Source organism: Protomyctophum parallelum, assembly GCF_964188405.1.
Source record: "Protomyctophum parallelum genome assembly, chromosome: 4".
Lineage (NCBI taxonomy): Eukaryota > Metazoa > Chordata > Actinopteri > Myctophiformes > Myctophidae > Protomyctophum > Protomyctophum parallelum.
The window spans coordinates 16,617,832-16,642,688 of record NC_139700.1 but is presented as its reverse complement, the minus strand read 5'-3'; the positions used below and the strand labels follow the sequence as shown (position 1 = coordinate 16,642,688).

The 24,857-nt window shown below is 42.9% G+C and overlaps 1 protein-coding gene across 1 annotated transcript in view; it reads left to right on the top strand.

The window, feature by feature from the left end:
- LOC310857083 (voltage-dependent calcium channel subunit alpha-2/delta-1) overlaps positions 1–24,857 on the top strand; it is a gene marked incomplete at both ends in the record, with an annotated part of 183,238 nt that overhangs the window by 9,199 nt on the left and 149,182 nt on the right. The window contains 3 exons of the mRNA XM_083762696.1: positions 15,615–15,674; positions 16,248–16,283; positions 19,110–19,239. Of these exons, the coding sequence (XP_083618822.1) occupies positions 15,615–15,674; positions 16,248–16,283; positions 19,110–19,239 (226 nt within the window). The remainder of the gene's footprint in view (positions 1–15,614; positions 15,675–16,247; positions 16,284–19,109; positions 19,240–24,857) is intronic.

Sequence of the window (24,857 nt, the reverse complement as noted above, 5' to 3'; positions counted from 1 at the left end):
CCCATGCTTTTGTTCTTGATTATTGTAAGTCGCTCTGGATTAAGAGCGTCTGCTAAATGCCTAAATTGTAAATTGTAGGTGAAAGCCTTCACTACAAAGTTATCTTTAATACATATGTCAGAAACTGTCAGCGGTCTAGAGCCGTCAGAGCTTTCAACTTCTCTCTAATTGGCTTGAACCCCTGAATCGCCGCTTTGCAGTATTTGTGTGCACGTGCATATGTGTAATTGTCTCCACCAGGCCGAAGGCATGGGGGGAGAGTATGTTTTGCACTCCGTCCGTCCGTGTGTGTGTGTGTCCGTCCGTCCGTGTGTCCGTGAGCAGCTAATCTCGGCCACCGTTAACCCGGTCGATGCCAGATTTTGCACACACACTCCCTGGATGCCAACGATGAACCTCTGCCCCAAAATTTCCAGAACGGCCTGTTATAGCGCCACCAGGAGGCTGCTTTGTGCAAAACAACCCGGTCGATGCCAAATTTTGCACACACACTCCCTGGATGCCAACGATGAACCTCTGCCCCAAAATTCCCAGAACGGCCTGTTATAGCACCACCAGGAGGCCGCTTTGTGCAAAACAAGTTTTTGCACAGTACACCTACAGATTTTGTCCAAACATCGCGCAAATTGGTACACAGTCTCTCTAGAGCCATTCAACGAAACGGGTCTTTCAGATTTCTCAGACTCCATCCTGATTGGTTAAGATTGGCTTCCAAAGTTCACAGGAGTGCTCAGTTTCAAACAAAATGCTGCAAATCATGAACACATCGCGTGATTTCCGTGAAATTGTGCACGCACATTCCCACTAGGCCGAGGAAGAAATGCCACATGAACAATTTCAACTCAGCCTCAAGGTGGCGCTATAACTGGCCGAAAAGTGTTTTTACCTCTAATTTACTTTTGTTGCCCTTTTATCCAACCACCAGATGAAGGCAAGCTGCAATGTCCTACATTCCTATCCTGGTGGAGACCTGTGCCCAGAAGGGCACTTTTTCTAGTTTCTCTATCTCTTCCTGAGGTGAGCGGTTCTCACTGACTAATGGCCAGTCTAAAACAGAGTAATACCTCAACCAGCACTAAAACCCAAGACAGGTCCCTGTGTGTGCACGGATGTGTATGCGTGCATGCTTGCGTGCGTGCATGTGTGTGCATTCATAATGCCTTCTTTATAAGCTTTCTAGTAATGTATTCATTGCATATAATGTGCTGTATAATGTCTTATTTTCGTAAGTGTTATGGCGCAAATGAAGCAGTCCCTCAAGTCATGTATAATTATCACCGCTTATTGGTGTGTGTGTGTGTGTGTGTGTGTGTGTGTGTGTGTGTGTGTGTGTGTGCGTGTGCGTGTGCGTGTGTGCACATGTGCGTGTGTGTGTGCGTGTGCATGCTTATGCGTGTGGCTGAGTGCAACGGAGTGTGTGTGCCCCAGGTGTCAGTCTCAACTTTTATTGCAACTTCTGATCTGTTGCCTGCTGTCAGTGTGTTATGATAATGAGCAAGGGAGTGTGTGTGTGTGTGTGCGTGCGTGCGTGTGTATGCGTATGTGGTGTGCACGCGTGTGCGTGATGCAGTAATGAGCCGACCCTATGATGCGATCAGAGATATTCTGGTCCCTAGAGCAGATGTTACTCAACCTCCCATCTCCCCTTTGCACTGATCACATTTTTCTTTTATAACCTCCCAGTGAGTGCACACTTTTTTAGTTTTTAATGTGTGTGTACAAATGCATGGGCCTGTCTGTCTGTCTGTCTGTATGCTTGTCCTACTTGCTGCTCAGTCCCATCACCTTCTCCAACTTAGTTTTGTGACCTGTTGTCTTAATGCTTTCTCTATAGGGTTGTATAGAGCATAGTACTGATGCGCCTAGTATTTCATTTTCAATTTGAGGCATGCGTTAATTTATTTTGGACGAAGTTGAGGGTCGATTACGCGTTCCGCGTTATTTATCAATTTGTCTTTATTTAGGTATTTTTGACCTAAATGTAACACAACCAACGGCCAGCAGTAAGGGTTGGTGGCCCGCCCGTCAGAACACAATACAGTAGGCATAACATTTGCATTTGTTCAGTTGGCACAGCGGAGAATACAGTATAACAACATTAGATAGTACATTAGCAGCAGAAGTTGGTACATGTGGTGGCTGGTGGCCCTTAATCAGAACAGTACAGTAACACATGTGGTGGCCCGTCATCAGAACAGTACAGTAACATACAGTATGTGGTGGCTGGTGATCATTCAATCCATGTTTTATTTTGGAATCGTACTGGAAATAGAAGTAGCAGGAAGAAAATGAAACTAAAATAATAAATAGATGAAATACAGACGTTTGGGGTGGTGGTACGCCTTCTATAGGTATTGGAGTGCAGGAGGGAGGTTATAAATACAGACGTTTGGGGTGGTGGTACGCCTTCTATAGGTATTGGAGTGCAGGAGGGAGGTTATAAATACAGACGTTTGGGGTGGTGGTACGCCTTCTATAGGTATTGGAGTGCAGGAGGGAGGTTCCGTAGCTGAGCTCTGGAAGCTAAGGCACAAATTAAGCCCACGAGCAGGCCTGAAGCAGATCTGTCACTTTCCCTTTGATGTAGACATTTGTTCAAAAATAGAAAAACTAAAAGATGTTAAACACTCACAACATGACATGTCGTGAGCTTGTAGATCAGATCTATTGTTGTGACTTTTGCGCGACAAGTTGAAATATGGAGATACAACGTTTCGCCCTAACATCAACGATACATTGCTGAAAATCGTGTCTGAGGAAATCCATTTAGTATTGGCAACATTATTCACCTCTAAGCCTCTAAGCCGACTGATACAAATTAGATTCTTGATCTCCATAATTTGTGCAAGGCTTCAACCTGGTTTGCAGACAGACAGACAGACAGACAGACAGACAGACAGACAGACAGACAGACAGACAGACAGACAGACAGACAGACAGACAGACAGACAGACAGACAGACAGAAAGACAAACAGACAGACAGACAGACAGACAGACAGACAGACAGACAGACAGACAGACAGACAGACAGACAGACAGACAGACAGACAGACAGACAGACAGAGACAGACAGACAGACAGACAGACAGACAGACAGACAGACAGACAGACAGACAGACAGACAGACAGACAGACAGACAGACAGAGAGACAGAGACAGGCAGGCAGGCAAATTCTACAATACTTTAGAGTTTCAAACTGGCTTCAACAACCATTGAAGAGTGAGTACAGCAGCATGGTGTTTAGCTTGTCGCATAATTGTCTATATTGCTTTGATTTGCTGCTGCTTTTCAATTTTTTTTTTTTTTTTAAGATATTTTTTTTGCGGCTTACGCCTTTTATTGATTTTTTAAGGGACAGATAGTAGGCTGACAGGAAACGGGAGAGAGATGGGGGGATGACATGCGGTAAAGGCCGTGTCGGGTTCGGGAGTCGAACCCGCGGGATCACCAGTCCGGTGCCCAGACCGTTACGCTACGGCCTGGGCCTGCTTTTCAATTCTGATGATGGCTAAAGCTGTGAGAAAGACGAATTGTTCACATATATTGGACTTCATTTGGATTGACCTTGAACTCTCCTTTAAGCCCCCCCCCCCATTGTTCGTATGAATCCCTTAATTGGTTGTAGCAGAAATATAGAAGGCAAGTTCAGTGGGTCTGGTTCATTTTTGAATATTTTTTATTTTAATTGTACTTTATTTGAAACAGCTTTTGGTTAATGTAGAGTAGACTATCATATCGACTCAGAGATTATGCACTTTTTCTTCGTTTTCTTCGGCTGCAGGGCAGGCCATTCAAATACAAAGCCTTAGCTGACTGAAATAATCTTCCTTTTTTTCTTAGATCTATAACCTCTTTCAGTTTCTTCAGGACATCTTTAATTTCTCATCTTTAAACAATGCCTCTTGCTTTTAATGTGGATTTACTTACAAGCCTCAGTTTACTTGTGCTTCACATAAACCACCAAACTGCTTCAGTTGCTTTTTATACTGCATGATGTAATAGATTTATTATCTGGGTCATCGTATACAATTGTCTTGTACAACAGCTAAGGATTGGTGGTGTGTGACGGACATAAGGCGTATTTGCACTGTATGTTTGTTATGTAACACTATTTTGTTTGTACATGTGTTTTAGCTTTTAATTGTATCTAGAGGACACATTCTAAAATGAGATGCGATACTGTACTGAGACATCCTTTCATATAAATTAACATTCACACAGCAGACAGACAGAATAGGGCAGATGGGTGGATCTAAACTAGAAACGTGGCCAAGTGACTAACAGATTCTCTGAGAAGTATTCCAGACGGTGTTTGTGGATCACTGATGTGATGTGACCACATTCTCCAAATTGGATATTTGATATTTTATGAAACCCAGAAGGGATGGTAGATATTGGCCCCGGCACAAGTTTTCTTTGATTTATTTTTACATTGTACCACTGTACATGGTTCATTTCCATGGAAAGAATCATCCCTTCGAATGTTCTGAGTTCATTGAGAGAGGCTGAAATGAAGGTACGTGTAAATAGTGTCAGGGGAACACAATTAAGGGGAAAGCTTTGTGTAGAATCAGTCATGTAAGATTACCTCGGGTACGTGCGGTTCTAGGAGGTGAGTGTCCGCGATGCTTTCAACGGTAGATCACAATGTCCTTCCATAATTTCAATTCTAAAATGTTATTGTTTGATAATGTTATTCTTTTAAACTCATTATCATGTTTTTATTCTGTTTTAAATGATTTAAACATTGGTTTAAATACATGTTATACAGTAACTGTTAAGGTATAGTGCATGAAGTGCATCTTAACCCTATACTCTACTGTATAAACATTTTAAAGGCGCATTCATGAATGCGGCGGGGCTTGAGTCATGAACAAACACTGTGCGTGCATGCGTGCGTGCGTGCGTGCGTGCATGCATGCGTGCATGCGTGCTGCGTGCATGTGTGCGTGCGTGCGTGCGTGCGTGGCTGCGTGCGTGGCTGTGCATGTTTGGAGACGGGGACCAACTAGTGTATACATTACGTTCCCATAGGCATAGGAGAGCACTGGCCTTTAATAAAGGCCATGTAAAAGAATGCTCTCCCCTGTGCTCTGTCTGTCCAAAGCTGCAAATCCCCCTGCTCTCTCTCTCTCTCTCTCTCTCTCTCTCTCTTTCTATCCCCCCATCTCTTTGGCGCGATTACTCTCTCCTCACTTTCTCTTCTCAAGTAGCCACCCAAGCAGATGCTTACACACACACACACACACACACACACACAAACACACACACACACACGTATACGCTTGCTCAGATCTACACTACAAGCAAACGATCTCAAGACCACACACATACATGCACGCACACACAAAATCGCTGAGCACACACGCACACGTGAGATGAGAAAAGTTAAGGATTTGCAAATTCATCCCTTCCCTTACGCAGCAGGTGACAACATAAAGCCTGACAAGATACCCCACCTCTTCTCCTCCTTGCCTTATATACTCTCTCCTCATGTATTCCCATGACGCCGACTCATCAGCCAGTTTTTAATGAGAGCCCAGGAACACTCGGATTATGCAGAGTGGTGTTGTCTCGTGTCTTTCAAGTCCCCTCCCCGTGAATCCATCTGTTCATGATTCATATTACCTCCCCCCTTTCTCTCTCTCTCTCTCTCTCTCTCTCTGTCTCTCTGTGTCCTTCTCTGACAGGCTCATTCTTCCTTCATCTTGTCATCCCCACACTCTCCGCTATTTCTTATGCCCTTCCCCATCTCTTCGGGGGTGGGGGGGTTTAATATTGTCCGATAAGGGCAAAGGAAGAAGAGGTAAGATTGGTTAATGGTCTTTTTATGGCCGCTAGTAGCTGGCGACGTATCACTTTGTTGTCTGCGCGATTGGGCGCTCACACTCTGGATGGCCTATTGATTTCAGACCCGTGGACATTTCACATGCAGACGTGCTTGTCAGTGTCAGTGCACCCATGCATGTACACATAGTACATGCATTCACACACACATGCATGTACTTTTATGTAGGACATGGCACTCTGGACTCGCACACATCCAACACACGCACACGCACACACACACACACACACACACACACACACACACACACACACACACACACACACACACACACACACACACACAGACACACACACACACACACACACACACACACACACACACACACACACACACACACACACACACACACACACACACACACACACCCGAGGCTTAGCAGAGCCTGCCTCATCTTCCCTATCCTTTAAGCTGTGCACTGCTCTCTCACTAAATGCACGGCGGGCTTGTTGGGCGGTCCCGCCGAATGACAACCATAAGCCTCCTGAGCAGGGCAGAAACAAGCATTCTAATTCTAAGCAGTACAATGGCCCAATGAAAGGGAAGTGTCTGGGTGCCACACAGCCTTATATCATCATCTGTGGATGTCCATAACAAGCTCTGCAGAGCTAATCTGTGCTCGAAAATGCACCATGTGAACCTGCCAGAAAAAAAACAAAAAAAAAACGCTTATACCATAGTGACAATGGTATAAAAAAGAATATTCATTCATATTCTGGACATTTTGAAAATATATATATATATTATTTTGCTAGCAATATTTCTAAGAAGAACCTTAGTAACAACCTTTCTTCTATCATGGTTATTGGTTAAATCAGCCAATTCAAACTAAGTTGTACGAACCTGTGCCAGAGTGAGATGTGCCATCATGTGGATGAGTTGCCAGTTTCTTGTTGGCACAGTGGTGATTTGTTCATCATCTGCAGGTGTGTGGTATTTTGGTGACTCTGGGAAAGGAGAGGCACAGTAGGAGGGTTGTCATTTGCAAATCTGCAGTGCACTGCAATCAAATTTGCGGTGTCCACCACCTGCCTGCTTGGACAAGGTCAGCCAGAGTATAGCAAGACATGCATTCCTCATGCATGTTTTGTACTATTTTCGCCACTTTACTCACTAACAGTAGGTGGGTTTAACTTGGTATGCTCTTGAATGGTTTTCCTCTCATCTGTCAGGCAGGAGCGTTGCTGTGGCTACCGATAACGATGTCTCCTCTACAGCTCCCTTGACCTGTGGTGTTCCCCAGGGTTCTATCTTTGGTCTCTTCTCCTTATATGCTACCTCTTAGTGTCCTAGAAAGGCATTTTCTATCATTTATATGCAGATGATACACAGTTGTATTTTTCTATTAAATATAATGACCTTAACTCATTTACTGCCTGAGTAAATAAATAATTCAGCCCCTGCCAGTGATTTTTCGTTTCCCTGTTACCTTTTAAGTAGCCACAGACCAAGCTGCTATTCTCACCATCTACATATCCACCTATTCACTCCTTTTGTTTCTTCTCTTCTTAGTTATTAGACGCCGCCTTGTTTGAATATCTTGTTTATTCAATATCTTTCTCCAAAGTTCGACTTTGTATGTTTTTTTCCTAAACTGACGCCCTACCTAGCTTGTAGATCTGCTATTTTTCCTATTTTATTAATAATTAATTAATTGCATTTTATAGCGCTTTTCCAAGTGCTCAAAGCGCTTTACAATGGTTCATCCATTCATACATTGGGAGGTGAAGCGGCAAACAGTCGACGCCAGCGTCCTCACTTCCCACATTCACACACCAATGGTGGCAAGCTCACACCGACAAACTCATTGGAGGCAATGTAGGGTTCAGTGTCTTGCCCAAGGACATTTTGACATGTGGACAGGAGGAGCCAGGATTCGAACTGCCGACACAGGGATCATTAGACGACCTGCTCTAAAACAAAACTGCCGTTACATTGAGTGTAACGGCAGGACAGATTTTTACTTGTTTAATAATGGGTCCTCTTTGTTTCTAGTTGTTAAAATATGTATAGTTTGTATGACTAGTCTAAACTATAATATGTATAGTTTAGACTAGTCATTCGTTAGGCAGTCATTAGACCGACATCGACAACCTATCTCAAACCCTAACCTAAACATGGCAAGCACGGTAGTTCGAGCGGTAGTCCGACCGTTGTTTCTGCATGTCGGTCTGTTGGTGTGTCTAATCTGTGTATGTGCATCCCTATTTTTTATTTGTTATAATATGGGCTGTCAAACGATTCAACATTTTAATCAGATTAATCACAGCTTAAAAAATAATGAATTAATTAATCATGATTAATCACCATTCAAACTATGTCCAAAATATGTCATGTTTTTACTATATATTGTTGTGGGAATAGAAAGATAAATTATGACAAAAGGTGGATATACTGTTTACATTTAACATATGTATGTAGGTTTTCATTCTTTATAACAAAAAGTGTGGCAGGCATGGATTAATTGGAACATTTTTTATCTAATTAATTTCACAATTGAATTAACTCAGTTAACTAACTAATGTTGACAACCCATAATATGTATATTGTACTTAATGGTTTTATGTTGCATTAACATAATAATTCACATAATTTAGTTTTAAGGCCAGTTGTCTAAATGCTCCTCTTCTCCCAAATGGCTCCCAAATATTGATTGATTTGAATTTGTCTATTTTTTACATAAATATTATGTAGTATCTGCTAAAATGGTGCACAGAATGGGAAATAGAATATCATGTTCCCTAATTGCTGTCAAGTGTGTGTATATAGGAATATTGATAGGCATTAGGGTTTTTGCAGTCATCATTAGCTCTTTTTTGAGGTGCATTTGTAATGCAGCCTATGGGACTTTATTTTAGTAATGTCAGCAATACTCATGGCTGCAGGCAGCATCAGCCGTTTTCATGCAGTGGCCCATATTCAACCCTGTGTCACCGTCCTCTCTCTATCTCATCCCTCCCTCTACCACTCCTCTTTCTTTTTTTCCACTCTGTGGCTGCTATTGTCCGGTCCCCCTACCCCCCTCTTTTCCATCCCTCTTTCTCCCATTAAGACAACCGAGCGTCCCGATAGGTCTCTGGTGGTCATCATAGCGTGACAGAGTGGACTCATTACATCCGGGGAGCCCCGCTATATATCTATTCCACATATGAAGAGAAACGTAGACTAACAAGCCGTTAGAGCTACATAGCGAAGCATAACACCATGCACTCCCATTAGACAAAGTGCTCTAGTGCTAAATATGAGTCTTTTCTTCGCCGCTACAGGAACTGAGGACGAGTCTCTGATCAATAGGCAGACACAGCGGACTCGCAAGGCTCTCTCTCCGTAATGAACGTTTATGTCACCATAGAGCACTTAGCTGTCACACAGCGGGCTGGTTCCTCTAATCAAAGGCACGCAGCTCAGAGGGTGTTTGATCACATCGTCCCCTGAGAGCGTGCATGCATGTTTATGATTGTGCGTACGTGTATGTATGTGTGCACGTGCGTACGTGCTTGAGTGTAGTTGCAGACCCGCCATATTCAAGTTTTGGTAATTAATTTTCTTAGGTTTTCTGAGCTCAATTGCACCCAAAAAACCTGAACTTTCAGTAGATTTTCTGTGGTCTGGGGTTTTCTGGCTCAAACAAGTGCTCTGTGATGTGACAGTCTGCAAATCCCATATATGTCAACGGGATTTGCCAGCATATGTCACTGTTTTCACTGTTTTGCCTGTTTTCACTGAAGCTCAAAAGGCGTCCAAACCCCAGAGAAAACTCCAGACCACAGAAAATCCACTGCATGTTCAATGTTCAGATTTTTTGGGGTGTAATTGAGGTCATAGAACCTAAAAGAAAAACGAAAATTTTAAATTAATTAATTAATAAATGAAAAAATAAATAAATTAATGTCATGAAACCTTTAATGAAAGTGTGCCCCTCATGTGGACTTTACAAAATACATGTGATTCCTCAAGTAGGTATATAATAACCCATATACTGCCTCCTGCTGGACGTAGAGCCAACCGCAGACTGCCGAGCCGATTTCAATGCAGCACACGATGTGAGCTGCTATTTATTTATCCTGTTTATTTATTCTGTCTGGGCGTCCATCTTTAATGCTAAATAAATAGCGTCAATGCTAGCGAGCTAAAATGAAGCCATCCTCGCTCTAGAAAGCGCCAATGTTTCCATCTAAACCACCGGATAATCAGCAGACCTCCGAACATTGCACATTTTATCCAAACCATGGAGAGCTCCGTAGATTTTGAGTTATTCAGCTTTTTAGTCAGCCTGTATAATGGGAGGTGGATGGCAGCGTGGTTGCGCAATCCGGTCTAGGATCGCTAAAGAAGGAAAGGCCAAGCCAAAATAATAATAATAAAAAAGAAATCGGCGATCCGGTTTGATATCAATAATAAAGCTTATCAGATGGAACATTACGCCAGAAGCAGTTGCTGGTTGGATTCCTTATGATGGAACGTTCCGCCAGGAGCAGTAAAACCGTTAAGTTCATGTATCGCTGTAATTAAAAAGACCTGCCTTAAGTTTCCAAAACATTTCCTATTAGAATGACGATTATCTGCAGTAACACTTTTCTTTCAGTTTTTGGTTTATTGTTGTTATTAAAGCAATGTTTTCATATTACTATTTTATATCACGGTATTTGCCTCTTTTTCACATTTTCATATTCATTTTGACATGTAGTTTAGTTGCAGAGCACAGACACACTCTACACACCACACACACACACACACACACACACACACACACACACACACACACACACACACACACACACACACACACACACACACACACACACACACACACACACACACACACACACACACACACACACACAGGCAGATACTTTGTAGACTTTATGAATTATTAACGCTCTCATCGTCAGTCTGGTCTCTTAGGACGTGTGTGTGTGTGTGTGTTTGTGTAATTGGGCAATATTACACAGTATTGCCATCTAATTTGTAGAGGAAGGGGCTTTCTTCTAGTCACATTAATACAGCTAGCTGTGGGGCTTTTAGCAGCGTGGAGCTGTCCATGGTGCTGGACAGGTGAGCTCTGTCCGTGGTTCTGAACCACATGAACTGCCAGCTATCGTTGGTGCTGAGTAGTGTTCGACAGGTGAGCTATGTCCATGCTTCTAATCTAAACATTACAGCCCTCTTATCAATGCACACGTCATTGTTTGTGTCTCATTATATGGCATTTACTGCCTAAGGCAAGATCGGACGAGATGAATTGATGATCGCAGCCCGCCTAGCCCTAGGGCGAGATCGGACGAGATAAGGGTTTATAATGTTTAATGAGAATTTTTACCGGCTTTTGGCGTCACCGTAACCAGGCAACGGATCGTTTCTGCGTTGCCGACATGGTCGGTTATTTTCCATCCACTGGTCCCCGACTAGCGCGTATCCAAAAAACTATTTGTATTGGAATTGACCTCAGATTGTGAGAGGTGATCATACAAGACATCCATGTTTTCGGAGGTCAATAAAAAGTATCGTGACCAAGGGTGTGTGTGTGTGTGTGTGTGTGTGTGTGTGTGTGTGTGTGTGTGTGTGTGTGTGTGTGCGCGTACATGTGTGCTTGCTTGTGTGCATGTGTGTTCGTGTGTGCCAATGTGTGTCTGCGTGCATATCCTATCCGTGTGCTTTTCCACATGCATTGCAACCTACAGCATCTACAGCCCGAGGCGGGTTATGAACGGTGGTCCGGGATTTATGCCTGACTGGTTGAACCTTGTGACATTAGCATGACTAAGGTGACATTACATGACGTGACATTACATTGACATTAGGTGGCCTTCGACATTCCCACAAAGACGGGACCCTGTACACTTGACCTTTTTCCTGTGAACATGAACACGGTACCTTCTGCTCCTCCCTGTAGGAATCTATTATTACAGTCTTAAATCTTCTGTTGCCATCTCGCCTTATTAAATACTCCATCAGAGGTGTGTTTCCCCCGTTGTGTAGGAAGTTGTCAGACACTCTCATATGAATTCAGGATTAGACATGATTGATAATCAGTGACAAAATGGCACTCGTTGTTTGGCTAACTTATTATTATTACTTGATAATTACTTGAAATTATTGTACATTGAATGCTGTATCTTTTTACTATTGCATATCCCCCTGATGTGTGTTATGTACCCATTGTCTCTTGTGTACATATAGGCACACGCACAAATACGCACTCTCACGAAAAACACACACACAAAATAAATAAATAATAATAATAATAATAACATAACATAATAATTATTATATAATACATTCCTAAAACACTCACATGGACTCACTCATACACTCATACACATTCATTGTTGTGTTTTTAACTAAGGGACTGCAATGGAAATAAGCCATTGGCTTCTTGCATTAATCCTTTTGATAGTGATGTATAACTATGTGCATTTTTCTGTACATGTAAACATTGTCAATAAACATATAAAAAAAAAAAACTATAGGTTATAAGAGGGAGTGTGCTGAGCGCTGTCTCATCAAAAACCACCAAGTGCACAAAGAAGTCATTGAACGAAATGCTCATTTTGGTCTTACAGTGTCCATATTGAATGGAGCAACTGTCACCGGGTGGCTGGTTCAAGGGGGTTGCTGTGGACAACAAGAGTTTTAGCATAATTATTATAATTAACCTGCACTAATTCTATTTCCAGAATACAAATGTACGAAAAGTATTTTAGAAAAGTCTTCGTTAAAAAAAAAAGGGAAAAAAAAGAAAACAGTGGGTTGTTGTCTCCGTTGTATGTGAGAGACAATAACAATCTCAGACATCTTGTGCCGGTGGGAGACTGCAAATGACACAACCTCTGTCATGTCTGATCTAATACAGTACATCCCTGCTGTGCTGGGGAAGTGTCTGGGAGGCAGAGGTAAACTAACCTTGCAGTGTGACAGAAGACACACAGGTGGGTTTCCTTAGAAGATGGTGGGGATCAACAAAGCGTTTTACCACACATTTACTGTCTAGCATGGAACAAAGGTCCAGACGGAATCATCCCTTATTTGGAAACTAAAAGACATGATGAAGGGACACACTTTGTATACATACAGTACGCTATAATACAGTTTGTTAACCATTTAAAGCCTCTAGACTTGAGCTCCCTGTACTTCTTCTTTCTCTTTGCCAAACATATCCAAAATAGCTGCTATTATTGGCTAATGTTATCCTTGTAGATAGCCTTGTAGATTGAAAATGTTATGTATTGCCAGCCCCGTTATCTGCCCTTTCTGTGTTTTCTTCATCTTGTCCTTTCAAGCTCTCTCGTCCGCTCTCATAGACTCATTGCAGTCATTAGTTACTCATAGACTTTAAGGTTCATTCGGGTTGCTACAGTAGGTTCACAAACCAACTGGGAGGTGAGGGGGAAACACTAACCGATCTCTAACTCTCTATCTCTCTCACTCTCTCTGCGTGCTGTACTTGGTGCTGTACTTATGTGTGTGCGCGGGTCACTGAGGTCTATAAGTGGACTGTTTAATGTGTAAATATCACTCTACCACATAATCCCTACAGCCCACACTGTTGCTGCGTTTTGGGAATCCATTTCACATAATTCCATAGTCTGAAAACTCACCTCTTCAGACTCCACCGTTGCCCGTATACCGTAGCACTGGCCGTAGCACTTGCCCTAGACTCGCTGACCTTGTAGGCTTCTGCAAAGGTTAAAATATATCATTTAGATAGCATGTTATGTAGACAGATGCTAGGTCATATTGATCTGGCATTCCATAGCATTCTATAGTGTTTATAGTTTCAATGTATGGCTTTCTAGTGTTAGACGGATGACGGTTCTTAGTTTACTCATGATCCCAGATGACTATTTCCATGCATTTGATGTATTACCATGTATTGTTCTAGCTTTTCGTAAAATCACTCTGCTAAATGTGTCTGCTAAATGCCTAAATTGTAAATTGTAATGCATTTGTGTGTATGTATGCTATGTAATGATGTTTTCATATATAATGTGTCACTCTGAATCACACTCAGAATCACACTCAGAATCATCTTTAATTAATGTCACATTTGTCACATTTATTGTCACATTTTACAAGTAAAAAAGTGAGTGAAATTTGTTTATGTGCATATAGTTCCCACCGTGTTATTTCTCCAAGAAAACAAAGAAAGGGAAGGGGGAGGGGTGGTAGGAGATCAAGGCAAGAAAGAAACATTTGAAGCTCGTTCCACACACAGCACACTCGTAGGGTCTCTCTTGGCTAATTTACAAATGCCCATATTTGTTATGTCCTTCCCTCAGATCTGAAAACTGAAAGACCTGGAAGACTGAAAGAAAGAGAGAGTGGATGGAGATCCACTCTCTCTTTCTTTCACTTTTCCTCTCCCTTATCTATTTCTTAATTATACCTCTCCCTGTCTCCTCTTGGTCGTATTTGTGATGTCATCAATGTCACCCTACTTTGTATAATTCCTCCCTCTCTTCAGTCTTCAGTTCCACATTTTAATTTCCACATTGTTGATTTTCCAAGCTGGCATGGAATGGAAACAAGCCTGTGTTTATCTAGCATCAGTATTATAATGACTCAGATATGAAATAAGTTGCATATCAGAACCCCCACCACCTCAGGACATTGTGGTACTGCAACTAAAACAGCTTCAGAAGCAAAAAACAAATGCCATGGACTGATTATATCAGAGTGGTGATTGAGGCTCAAACCATTAGAAATAAGTTTGAGGGACATATAGACAATATGATATTAAATATTAAAAACTGTTTTAAAATGCATGTTATAGCTGCTTTAATTTCTCAGAGCATCTCTATCTACCCCTCTCTCTCTTCCCATGTATCTGCTGCTCGTTTCATTTTCTACCTGTCTACCCCTTTCTCTCTCTCTCTCTCTCTCTCTCTCTCTCTCAAAAACACACATACACACACCTATAATCTCCGTGGCTGTGGTACAACATTTTCATTGTGACACACTGATGATGGCAATGAGGCTTTAAAGGACCTATAACATACATTCTACTTTTTCCATTTATTTTGTGTTTTTGGGGCTCCCATATGTGTTTTCTATCCCCACAAATAACCAATTTTGAACAATCAGGCTTTCATATCATATCAGGTGCATTAATGGAAAATTCTCTCAGGAACAGCTCAACTGATTTTGTCCTCATCGTGATGTCCTCAATGTCACCCTACTTTGTATAATTCCTCCTCTTCTTCAGTCTTCAGTTTGCATTTCCACTTTGTTTACAATCTCCACCATTGTTGATTTTCCAAGCTGGCATGGAATGGAAACGAGCCTGGTTTTATCTAGCATCAGTATTATGACTAAAATATTAAATAATCTGTATATCATATCAGCACCCTCACTAAAACTGCTTTCAAAGTCCAGAAAGAAATGACAAAGGACTGGTTATATCAGAGTGGTGATTGAGGCTCAAACCATTAGAAATAACTTTGAGGGACATAGACAAGATGATATGAAATATTAAAAGCAGTTTTAAAATGCATGCGCTTTAAATGGACAGTGTGCTATCAGTGTGATGGTTATCCTGTGGTTTGAATTCAGCGGGTTGAGATGCTAACCAGCCCTTTGTCTCGCGGATGCTACACACCTGACACTTGTTTTGGTCTGTGCGTTTAAAACAAAATATTTTTCAGCGTATGCTTGTCATGCCCCAGGCCGTCTATAATTAGGCTCAGACTGCAGACGAGTTGTGTGTTGTTTTCCACTCTAAATTCCCCGTCATGTTTTTTCTCCCGCATGCCCACCCCACCCAGAAACTGGCCACAGCTGCGGAGAACTTCCAGATGAAGCATCAATGGAAAGACGAGTTTCAGGTGACGCACGCACGCACACGCACATGCACACACACACACACACACACACACACACACACACACACACACACACACACACACACACACACACACACACACACACACACACACACACACACACACACACATACGCACGCACGCACACACACACACACACACACACAAACACACACACACACACACACACACACACACACACACACACACACACACACACACACACACACACACACACACACACACACACACACACACACACACACAGTTCTATATGATGTGGCTTACATTGAACATAGTCAGAAGGGAAAAGCAGTGAACATAGTCTGAAGTGAAAAGCAGTGCACACACACAGCATGTGTGAAAGTAAGCCGCATATAGCCTACATTTGAGTAACGGAATAGAGGTGTCATCCATTATTCCTTTATGTCGAAATAGGACAATTCCAGTTTTAGTGTTGGATTTCTATCTTAGTTAGAAAATGACATGATGAGACATCTTCTCTGTCGCTTTTACTGCACGATCTATAAATGCCATTTACTAATTGGTACTGTGCTTCCTGTGCCTTGCTTACAGGATGGAGACATTGCCTACTTCAACGCCAAGGACAATGTGAGTGTATTCTCTCCATTGCCCGTACACTTCCCGGCGTACACACAGAGGTTACCGGCTTGTAATGGGGTCAACGCTGTGCCCCCCCCCCCCCCCTCCCCCCCACGCCCCTCTTTACCTCCCGCTCACCACTCTCTCCTCCCCATTTCCTTTTCCGGTGGTTCTCAAGGTGGGGTTGCAGGTTTCAGGGGGTCCCCCGCAAAATGGGTTCACATGGCATCAGAATCAGTTTAACCACTTTGGCTGTTTGAAAATAGCCGATCTGCAATCTACAAGCGTGAGCTTGTAGTGGAGTTCCCATGCAAATTCTTCCCGAACCCGACCCGACGGTTTCCGTCCGGGCCTAAAATGTATTCTAATTAGTCGGACCCGGGCCTCGGCCTCCATGAAAAAATTATAATATATATATTATATATAAATTATATAATCGATTAATCTATTTGAACTCTGCCGAAAGCATTCAAAATATGTATGCGCTAGCTAAATAATGACCAGAAGTAAGTCCTTGAGAACGGGTTTCTCAGGCCAGGTGGCCAATTAGACCAGGATCCCTAATTTTGGATATTAACAATACAACTAGCCTATTAATACCTTATATTTCATATTGTGAGCTTGTAGAACTGTTCACAGTGTTGCCAAGTCTAGTCATTATAAGCTACTTTGGACTTGTTTATCTGTAAAGTTTCTTTAAAATATTGGTGGTCCTTGTTTAAGAACTTATTTTATACTTATTTTCTGACTTTTTCAGATTTTCTGACTTGATCTGGCCTGTTAACATTTGCATAGACCTGGTTGCTTGTTTCTCTCTCACAGAAATGTGGCAACCCTGGTCAAAGGGGTGTTTGTTGTGGTTTTGCTTAGCACAACAGCTGGCAGCCTGCTGCCGCCATGGATAACAGTATTTAGCGCAATTTTATGTCCCAGAACTTATGGATACAGACTTTTGGATCCATCGCTGCCTCTTTCTTTTCTAGTAAGTAGATCTTTAACATGTTGCTGACTTGCTGTTTACCGTCCCTCTCACAGTGCAGTGCTCCGCCTCCTCTCTCACACACACACACACACACACACACACACACACACACACACACACACACACACACACCAGCGCGTGCGCACACGCACGGCCCGCCTCCTGGCCACTGTGCAGACCCATGCAGCTCCCAGACCCAACTTTGAGAATAGATTAACGGCGATATATATTATTATCGTGCGATAAGAGTCTCGCGTTAACGCAGCACGTTAACGCCGATAACGGCCCAGCAATAATATTTATATATTGATATTTATATATTGATATTTTTATAATGATCTGCCCAAGCCTGACCCTACCGACCCCCAACGTTTTGGGCCGGGTCGGGCCTACGGGTCCACGGCCAAACATATATCAACTTAGGGGCGGTCTTTGACATGACAATGTTCGAGATCGAGAACCACCGTCTCCATATTCATGGCATTCATGTCTGCATACTTTTTATTCTCACTTAACTCTAATTCCTTCACATTCAGCTTCCCTCCTCCCTCTGCAGTCTGCTCTCGCAGGTGAAGAGGTTTCTGCCATGTTTCTCCTCTAATTGACAGATGAGATGAATGAGCTATAGCTACACGGTTGCTTTATTAGGAAGCAAGCGTTTGCCTCTCTCTCTCTCTCTCTCTCTCTCTCTCTCTCTCCCTCTCCCACGGCCCCCCCTCCCCCCTCCTTCGCTTACTCTCCCTCCTCTGTCTCTCTATAGAGCGTCACAGTCCTGCCCCCTTTCATGACGACACCAGGCCCAGGAAATTAATCCCAATGCATTTTTCCCATAGACATTTCATAAAGTATTTATTTAAAGACCTTTTAAGCGTCGTACGAAGCCAACTCGAGTCGTGATAAATCATGACAGCAAACACAATATTTTGGACCAAACAAATAATTACAAAGAAGAAAAACAACAAAAAAGGCCGTTTTTTTCTACTTTCTAATTCTTTGTTTGGCCCAAAACATTGTGTTTATTGTCATGATTTGTCACCACAAGAGTTGGCTTTGTCCGCGGCGTAAACGTCTTTAAATAAATACTTTCTGAAAAGTCTATGAGGAAAATTAACAGGGATTTCTTTTCCGGGTCTGACGAGGGGGGCGGGACTGCGACGCTCTATACTCCCCCCATTTACCATTGTGGTGGACAGTAAGTCCATTTACTCAAGTACTGCACTTAAAGGTATATTCAGTGATTTGACTTAATTCAAATATCACTTATGTTTTCTTATTTTTTGGATTATCCTCCCTACTAAAGTTTGCTGACCATATAAGGAGTTCCTCCCTGTCCCCAGTGAGCACCTGGGGTCAAAGAAATCCTGGTTTCGGTTTGGATTTTGGGTGGCAAAGCCTTCATCCAATCAGGATGAGAGGGGCCATTCTAGGGCAGGCCTTGGTGCATGTGCTGTTGGTCTGTTGTACTTTACTCCACTACATTTATTTACATTTGAAAACTTGAAATGAGACATTCTGCATAATGAGCACTTTCTAGTATACTTTTTTGATACCAATTCTGTACATCTAACACTGGGGGGCACAGACATATCCTGGAAACCACAGCGGGGGAAACAAAACCAAAACCGTGGCAACTCTGGTAATATGAGGGTCATGATTTTTAACCCATTTCTAAAAATGCCTTCTAAATCCTGAACTTCTGGAAAAAAAGGGGTTCCTGTCCTAAAGGGTAAAAACACCAAAAGCGCCACACAGTGCCAGCTCCATGCTGCCTCACTTTGGCCAACAGAAAAGAGTTTCTTATTGCTTTCCGTGTAACATGCCTCCTCTTTTGTCTTGTTTTTCTTCCACTCCAGCTGGATATAAATGATACAGAGGGGAGAAAGAACCGGATCCGGCCAAACTTTAAACTGGACCATTCATTTAAGCGACTGGCTGATCACAACCAAACGGCTGTACACATCCCCACCGACATCTATGATGGCTGTGAGTGCACACACACACGCACGCACGCACGCACGCACGCACTCACGCACGCACGCACGCACGCACGCACGCACGCACGCACGCACGCACGCACGCAGTATGCGTCCATGCATTCACGCTGCGGTATCTGCATTCACACTGTTATAATTAAGAATGAAGGTTATGGGGGGGGGAGTACTGTAGGTTTCTCTTCTGACCTGTACACACGCACGCCTCTAAAACACGTGCATAAGGACACATGCACATACGTGCAGTCGTGCACGCATTCTCACATAGACACCCAAGCACAAAGCCGTGACAGTAACCATGGATACAAGCGGACACACAAGCCATTAAGATGTTGTTTTGTGAATGTGTTCCCGGCAAATTTGCCCAGGTCAAACCCGGGATAAAAAACAAAACAAAACAAGTGCTACAGTATAATATGCTTTGTCCCTGGACTGCATCAGTCCCTGAGCTCCACAGCGCGCATGTCCTTGCGGTGTGGCTGCATGGCCAGGCCGTTGCTCTTAACCGGAATGGATTGATGTGGGCATTCAGCCTTCGTCTGACGACCGCCACAAATAAAGAAAAAACAACATTATAAATTCCTCCGGATTGCACCCAAGGTTTGATGAGTGAAATGCTGTGAGTTTGGAGATTTTATGAAAAACGTGGCAAAAGAAAGAAAGTGGAAGAAAATGTGCTCATACGATTTCAGATAAGGACAAAGTAGTACCGATATAGTATCAGCAAATGTGTGCCATAATCATCATAATTTTCAACTGCGAGATCATGTATTTCACAATGCCACGTCAGACTTCCTGGTCCTTCATTGCCATCCCCAGTTCCTGCTTACTGATGCATGTGCACCAAAACAGGTTCCCGCCCAGAATGGGTTAAGAAAACATACATTATGTGTGGTTTAGTACAGCAAGTGCTGTGTTAAAAAAAATCACTTCTGTTTGAGTAGATGCTCCTGTAGTAAATGTGTCTGTGTATGGAATTTTGCTCTTGCATAAGAAACATTCTGCAATTTACTAATTAAATTAATTAATTAATTGTCATGAAAGAAAATATTTCTGATGGTTTCATCATCCTTTTCTGATATTTACCTGCCCTGGTTTAGTTTGATTTCCTTCGAGGCTTTCTGACAGCTAATGGCCAACCAATTGTTAGCCTAGCCCTGCTCTGAGTCATGTTGCATTAGAAAACTAGAAAAAGTGCCCTTCTGGGCACAGGTCTCTACCAGGAGGATAGGATTGTGTGTGATGTTTGGCAAAATGTTTAGGAGTAGCGTTTGTGATTTTTTGGCGAAACAGACCAATCATGTGAGCTTTGTAAGCCAATCTTAGCCAATCAGGATGGAAGATGGGAAATGGTGCAGATCCGTGTTGATCACATGACTATGGAGATAGTGTATACCGAATTGTGTGATGTATGGATAAAATGTGTATGAGTAATCTACATAAATGTGTTTTGTCTAAATCGGCCTGATGGTGGCGCTATAACAGGTCGTTTAGGAATATTTGGGGCAGAGGTTCATCGTTGGCATCCAGGGCAGGGAGTGTGTGTGCAAAGTTTGGCATGGATCGGGCCAACGGTGCCGGAGATTAGCTGGTAACGGACGGACGGGAGGAAGGAAGGAAGGAAGGACGGACGGACACACACACACACACAAACACACACACACACAAACACACACGGACGGACGGAGTGCAAAACATACTCTCTCCCCATGCCTTCGGCCTGGTGGAGACAAAAATAATCCTGGTGTTTGTGTGTGTGTGTGTGTGTGTGTGTGTGTGTGTGTGTGTGTGTGTGTGTGTGTGTGTGTGTGTGTGTGTGTGTGTTCACCACAAAGATAACGCAGAGGTTGATTATTATGTCATAACAAGCCTGTGGCGAGGCGCGTCAGCCACTCAGTACGATGGAAGGACCCTTCCAGAGTAACCTTTGTACTGCTGAGATACCTTCTGGCCCAAGTGTTACACCTGTCACCTTTCCTCTGGCACTAGAGAGATGAGTAGAGACTAGTGTATGCCAAGAACGCATGGGCCTCGTTCTTTTCTCCACGACCCGCCTGTGCCAAGACGAGGGACCTAGTCTTTTTTAAATTTAATTTAATCCAGCAATTAAAAAATAATATTAAAAAAAATGTATATATATATATATATATATATATATATATATATATATACATATACATATACATATACATATACATATACATATACATATACATATACATATACATATACATATACATATTGTGGAAGGTCTGTGACCAATGAGCAGGCGGAACAGGGGATTGCAGCAGTTTCAAACTGCTTTTTATTTGTTTAGCAGCAAATCATACAGCAGGCAGGAGACACCCCACATAGGTTCCGGACAAATTATATTCCATACAATATTATTTTCACAGGCGTCTTCCACAGCCTGGAGAAGGATGAGAACAGAAGATTAGATTTCAACTCAGGTTTATACAGTCTCTGATAGCTCGCTCCTCACTGGAGGGCTTGGGTTTTAACAACGATAAGAGGTGACGGCGATGCCTTGCTTCGTGACGTCATCGGTCTTTATCTTTAACTGTAGCGGGTCTTCTCCCATAGCGGGGGTTCAGCTCCGAGAGAGCACAAGCCGTTAAGCCGATCCGGCGTATATAATGAGCGCCTGTTTGCCAGACAGGACTCAATGCAATGTCTCAGAATTATAGGTTTCTTTCCGACCTTATTATTTGTAGTTTCCGCGTCTTCGTCACTGTGGCGGGCTGCCTTCCTCCCGCAGCGTGATACGTGGAAACTGGAACTCCTGTTCCTATATTTTATTCATACAGTCCGATAGTCTCTGTCCCTCGGACATTTCCTGGACCGTTCCTAAAAGCCTGTGGTGAGAGGAGAGTGACAGTGCAGACATGCAGGGTTATACACATGAAGGGGTGTTTAGTGGAAGTGTGTGTGTCTTCTTACCCCCCGACGGTTTGCTGTGCGTGCTTCCGTGAGCGTGTGTGTGAACCAGCCGCTGTCAGACGCAGACTGAACCTTCCTTTTTATATGACGGGTGTGGCCGCTTGCTGATTTGGGTGTGGTCGTTCCATCATCTCATACGTATGTACGTATACATTCCCTACTACGCGGCCGAGGGCGGGCCTAACGGTCCGTGGCGTCTTCTGTCTGACAGCGTGTCTGGTTGCCCTGGCAACGCATTTACCATCGCGGGGTGTCGCTAGCGAGACCCCACAATACACATATACATAATTATATGTTTTGCAGAAAAAAGAAGCATGTCAAAAATGTATCTGACAAACATGAAATGCAATGTACTATGACAGCAATGCAATATAATATAGATGTATCTGGCATCAATAAACTGCAAATGTTTTTGTTTTTTAAATAAGCACGATTAAATTGTCTCTTTACAAAGATAACTATAAACATACACACAACACCAACATTCCAAAAGTACTCACAAACAAAGCTTCTGTGAGGTCCAAACACAGTCAGTGTGAGTGTAGTCTACAGTGCTCACGTGTTTTACTTGTAGTAACAGTACTGTATACTGTAATACTGCAATACTGCAACATAGAACTACTCTGTTACAAGCTAAATTCCAGAATTCTAATTCATTCATCAAAATGTACTTAAAGTATATCAAAAGTAAAAGTCCTCATAATGCAGAACGTCTCATTTCAAGTTTTAAAATGTCTAAAAATCTTCTGAAAATAGCATTGTGAGCTTGTAGATAACAAATTACAAAAATCTTTACTTAAGTACAGTACTTACGTTACACCCCTTATATAATGAGATGTTTGACCCACAGAGCCCTGCTCGCTCATAATGTTGGCTGGTTGCCCCTAGACTCCTCACACCCTCCCTGTAAAGCATGCAGTTTATTGGTTGCCTGTAAATGAGTATGCATGGGTTCGGTCAGCTGCTGGGACCGAGTCACCGCCTGAGTCTGACCTCGGCTGTGAGTGTGTGTGCGTGTGCGTGTGCGTGTGCGTGTGCGTGTGCGTGTGCCATAGACTGTAAAAAATATGGACAAACCGTTCCCCGGGTCTAACATGAACGTAAAATGAAGCCTGTCAGTCCTTGAATTGTAAGTCGCCCATTGGCTGGCCCAGACAACGAGGCGGGACTTCCCCCCTTCTTCTTAGTTGGTTTTTATTTTGACTCGAGTGGGTGGGGAATCCCGATCATAGATCGGTAGCCACGCCCCTCAGAACATGCGCGACTTTATGGTCATTTTTTTTATAAATGGGACCATAATTTTCCATAAAGAATATTATGACATTAGAAAGGAGACTTTAAACTAGTGACTGGAAGCAAAAAGTATTCATGACCATGTTTATTAAGGTAATACAGTCTAGGTGAAGTTGGGCCCAAATACATGGACTTATATGGGGCTATGGGTTTTTTTGGGCCCAATGACAGCGCCACAACAGGCCATTATATGAACTTTCAGGAAATCCCGATTTCCTTGTGGCTTCACAAAATATCTGTCTGACTGCCCCCCTGGCGTGTGCGTGTGTTTGTGTGTGTGTGTGTGTGTGTGTGTGCGTGTGCGTGCGTGTGTGTGAGTGTGTGTGCAGGCGTGCTCATGCACACAGTCACATGCACGCAGATAGTTGTGTGCATATGCATTTACATCGTAGGGCATATGCCCACTGCAGGTTTGATTTTGTTGGGAGCAAAAGGGAGAGACAGCACATTCATACGTTATCCAGGTTTCAATTTGATCTGGACCCTATAAAGGTTCCAGGAATAGCCCGTGCCCCGCTCCAGAGGGGAAAATTGGATTTTCCGGGCAAGTGGGAGGCAAGTTTATGGAACCTTCAGTGAAAGAACCTCTGTGTGTGTGTGTGTGTGTGTGTGTGTGTGTGTGTGTGTGTGTGTGTGTGTGTGTGTGTGTGTGTGTGTGTGTGTGTGTGTGTGTGTGTGTGTGTGTGTGTGTGCGTGCGTGTGCGTGAGTGCGTGCGTGTGTGTGTGCGACCCCTGTAGGACACAGAGCATAGTGGTGATATTAGGATGACGGAAAGACCACATTAGTCTGAATGAGCCTGTGTGTGTGTGAGAGAGAGAGAGAGAGAGAGAGAGAGAGAGAGACAGAGACAGAGAGTGAAATCGTATGATACAGGGAGGAAGAGAGAAATAGAGATATGATATATGATTGAATGGAATTGTGTTTATCCCTTACCTTGGTTCATGGCTTCTTTGCAGATGGAAATTCATGCAATATGTAGCGCAGCTTAGAGCTAGGTACACTTTGACAAATTCATCTTTAGGAACAAGTGATATTCCTGATATAAGTCTTGAGTAAGGAACACTGCGAATCTGAGATGAGAACCAATTTGGCTCGTGTCTGACAAGGTCAGCGGCAGCGCCCATATAATCTTTAAACCCCTTTTTTGTGGCCATTTATGCATCCCCAGACAAATTGGTATTCTGGCTGTATTGGTTTGATTAAATAGAATGTAGTCGACAAACTGATTTGTATAAAGGTAATTCATGTTGCCTTCTAAAGTTGTACATTAAGTGTACATTTTAGCACACCTGCCTTAATTTAAAGTGTTAAAAACACAAGCAGTTCAGAGGGTGGGAAATGAGACAGGTAAAAAAAACAAAAACAGGTATATTTAA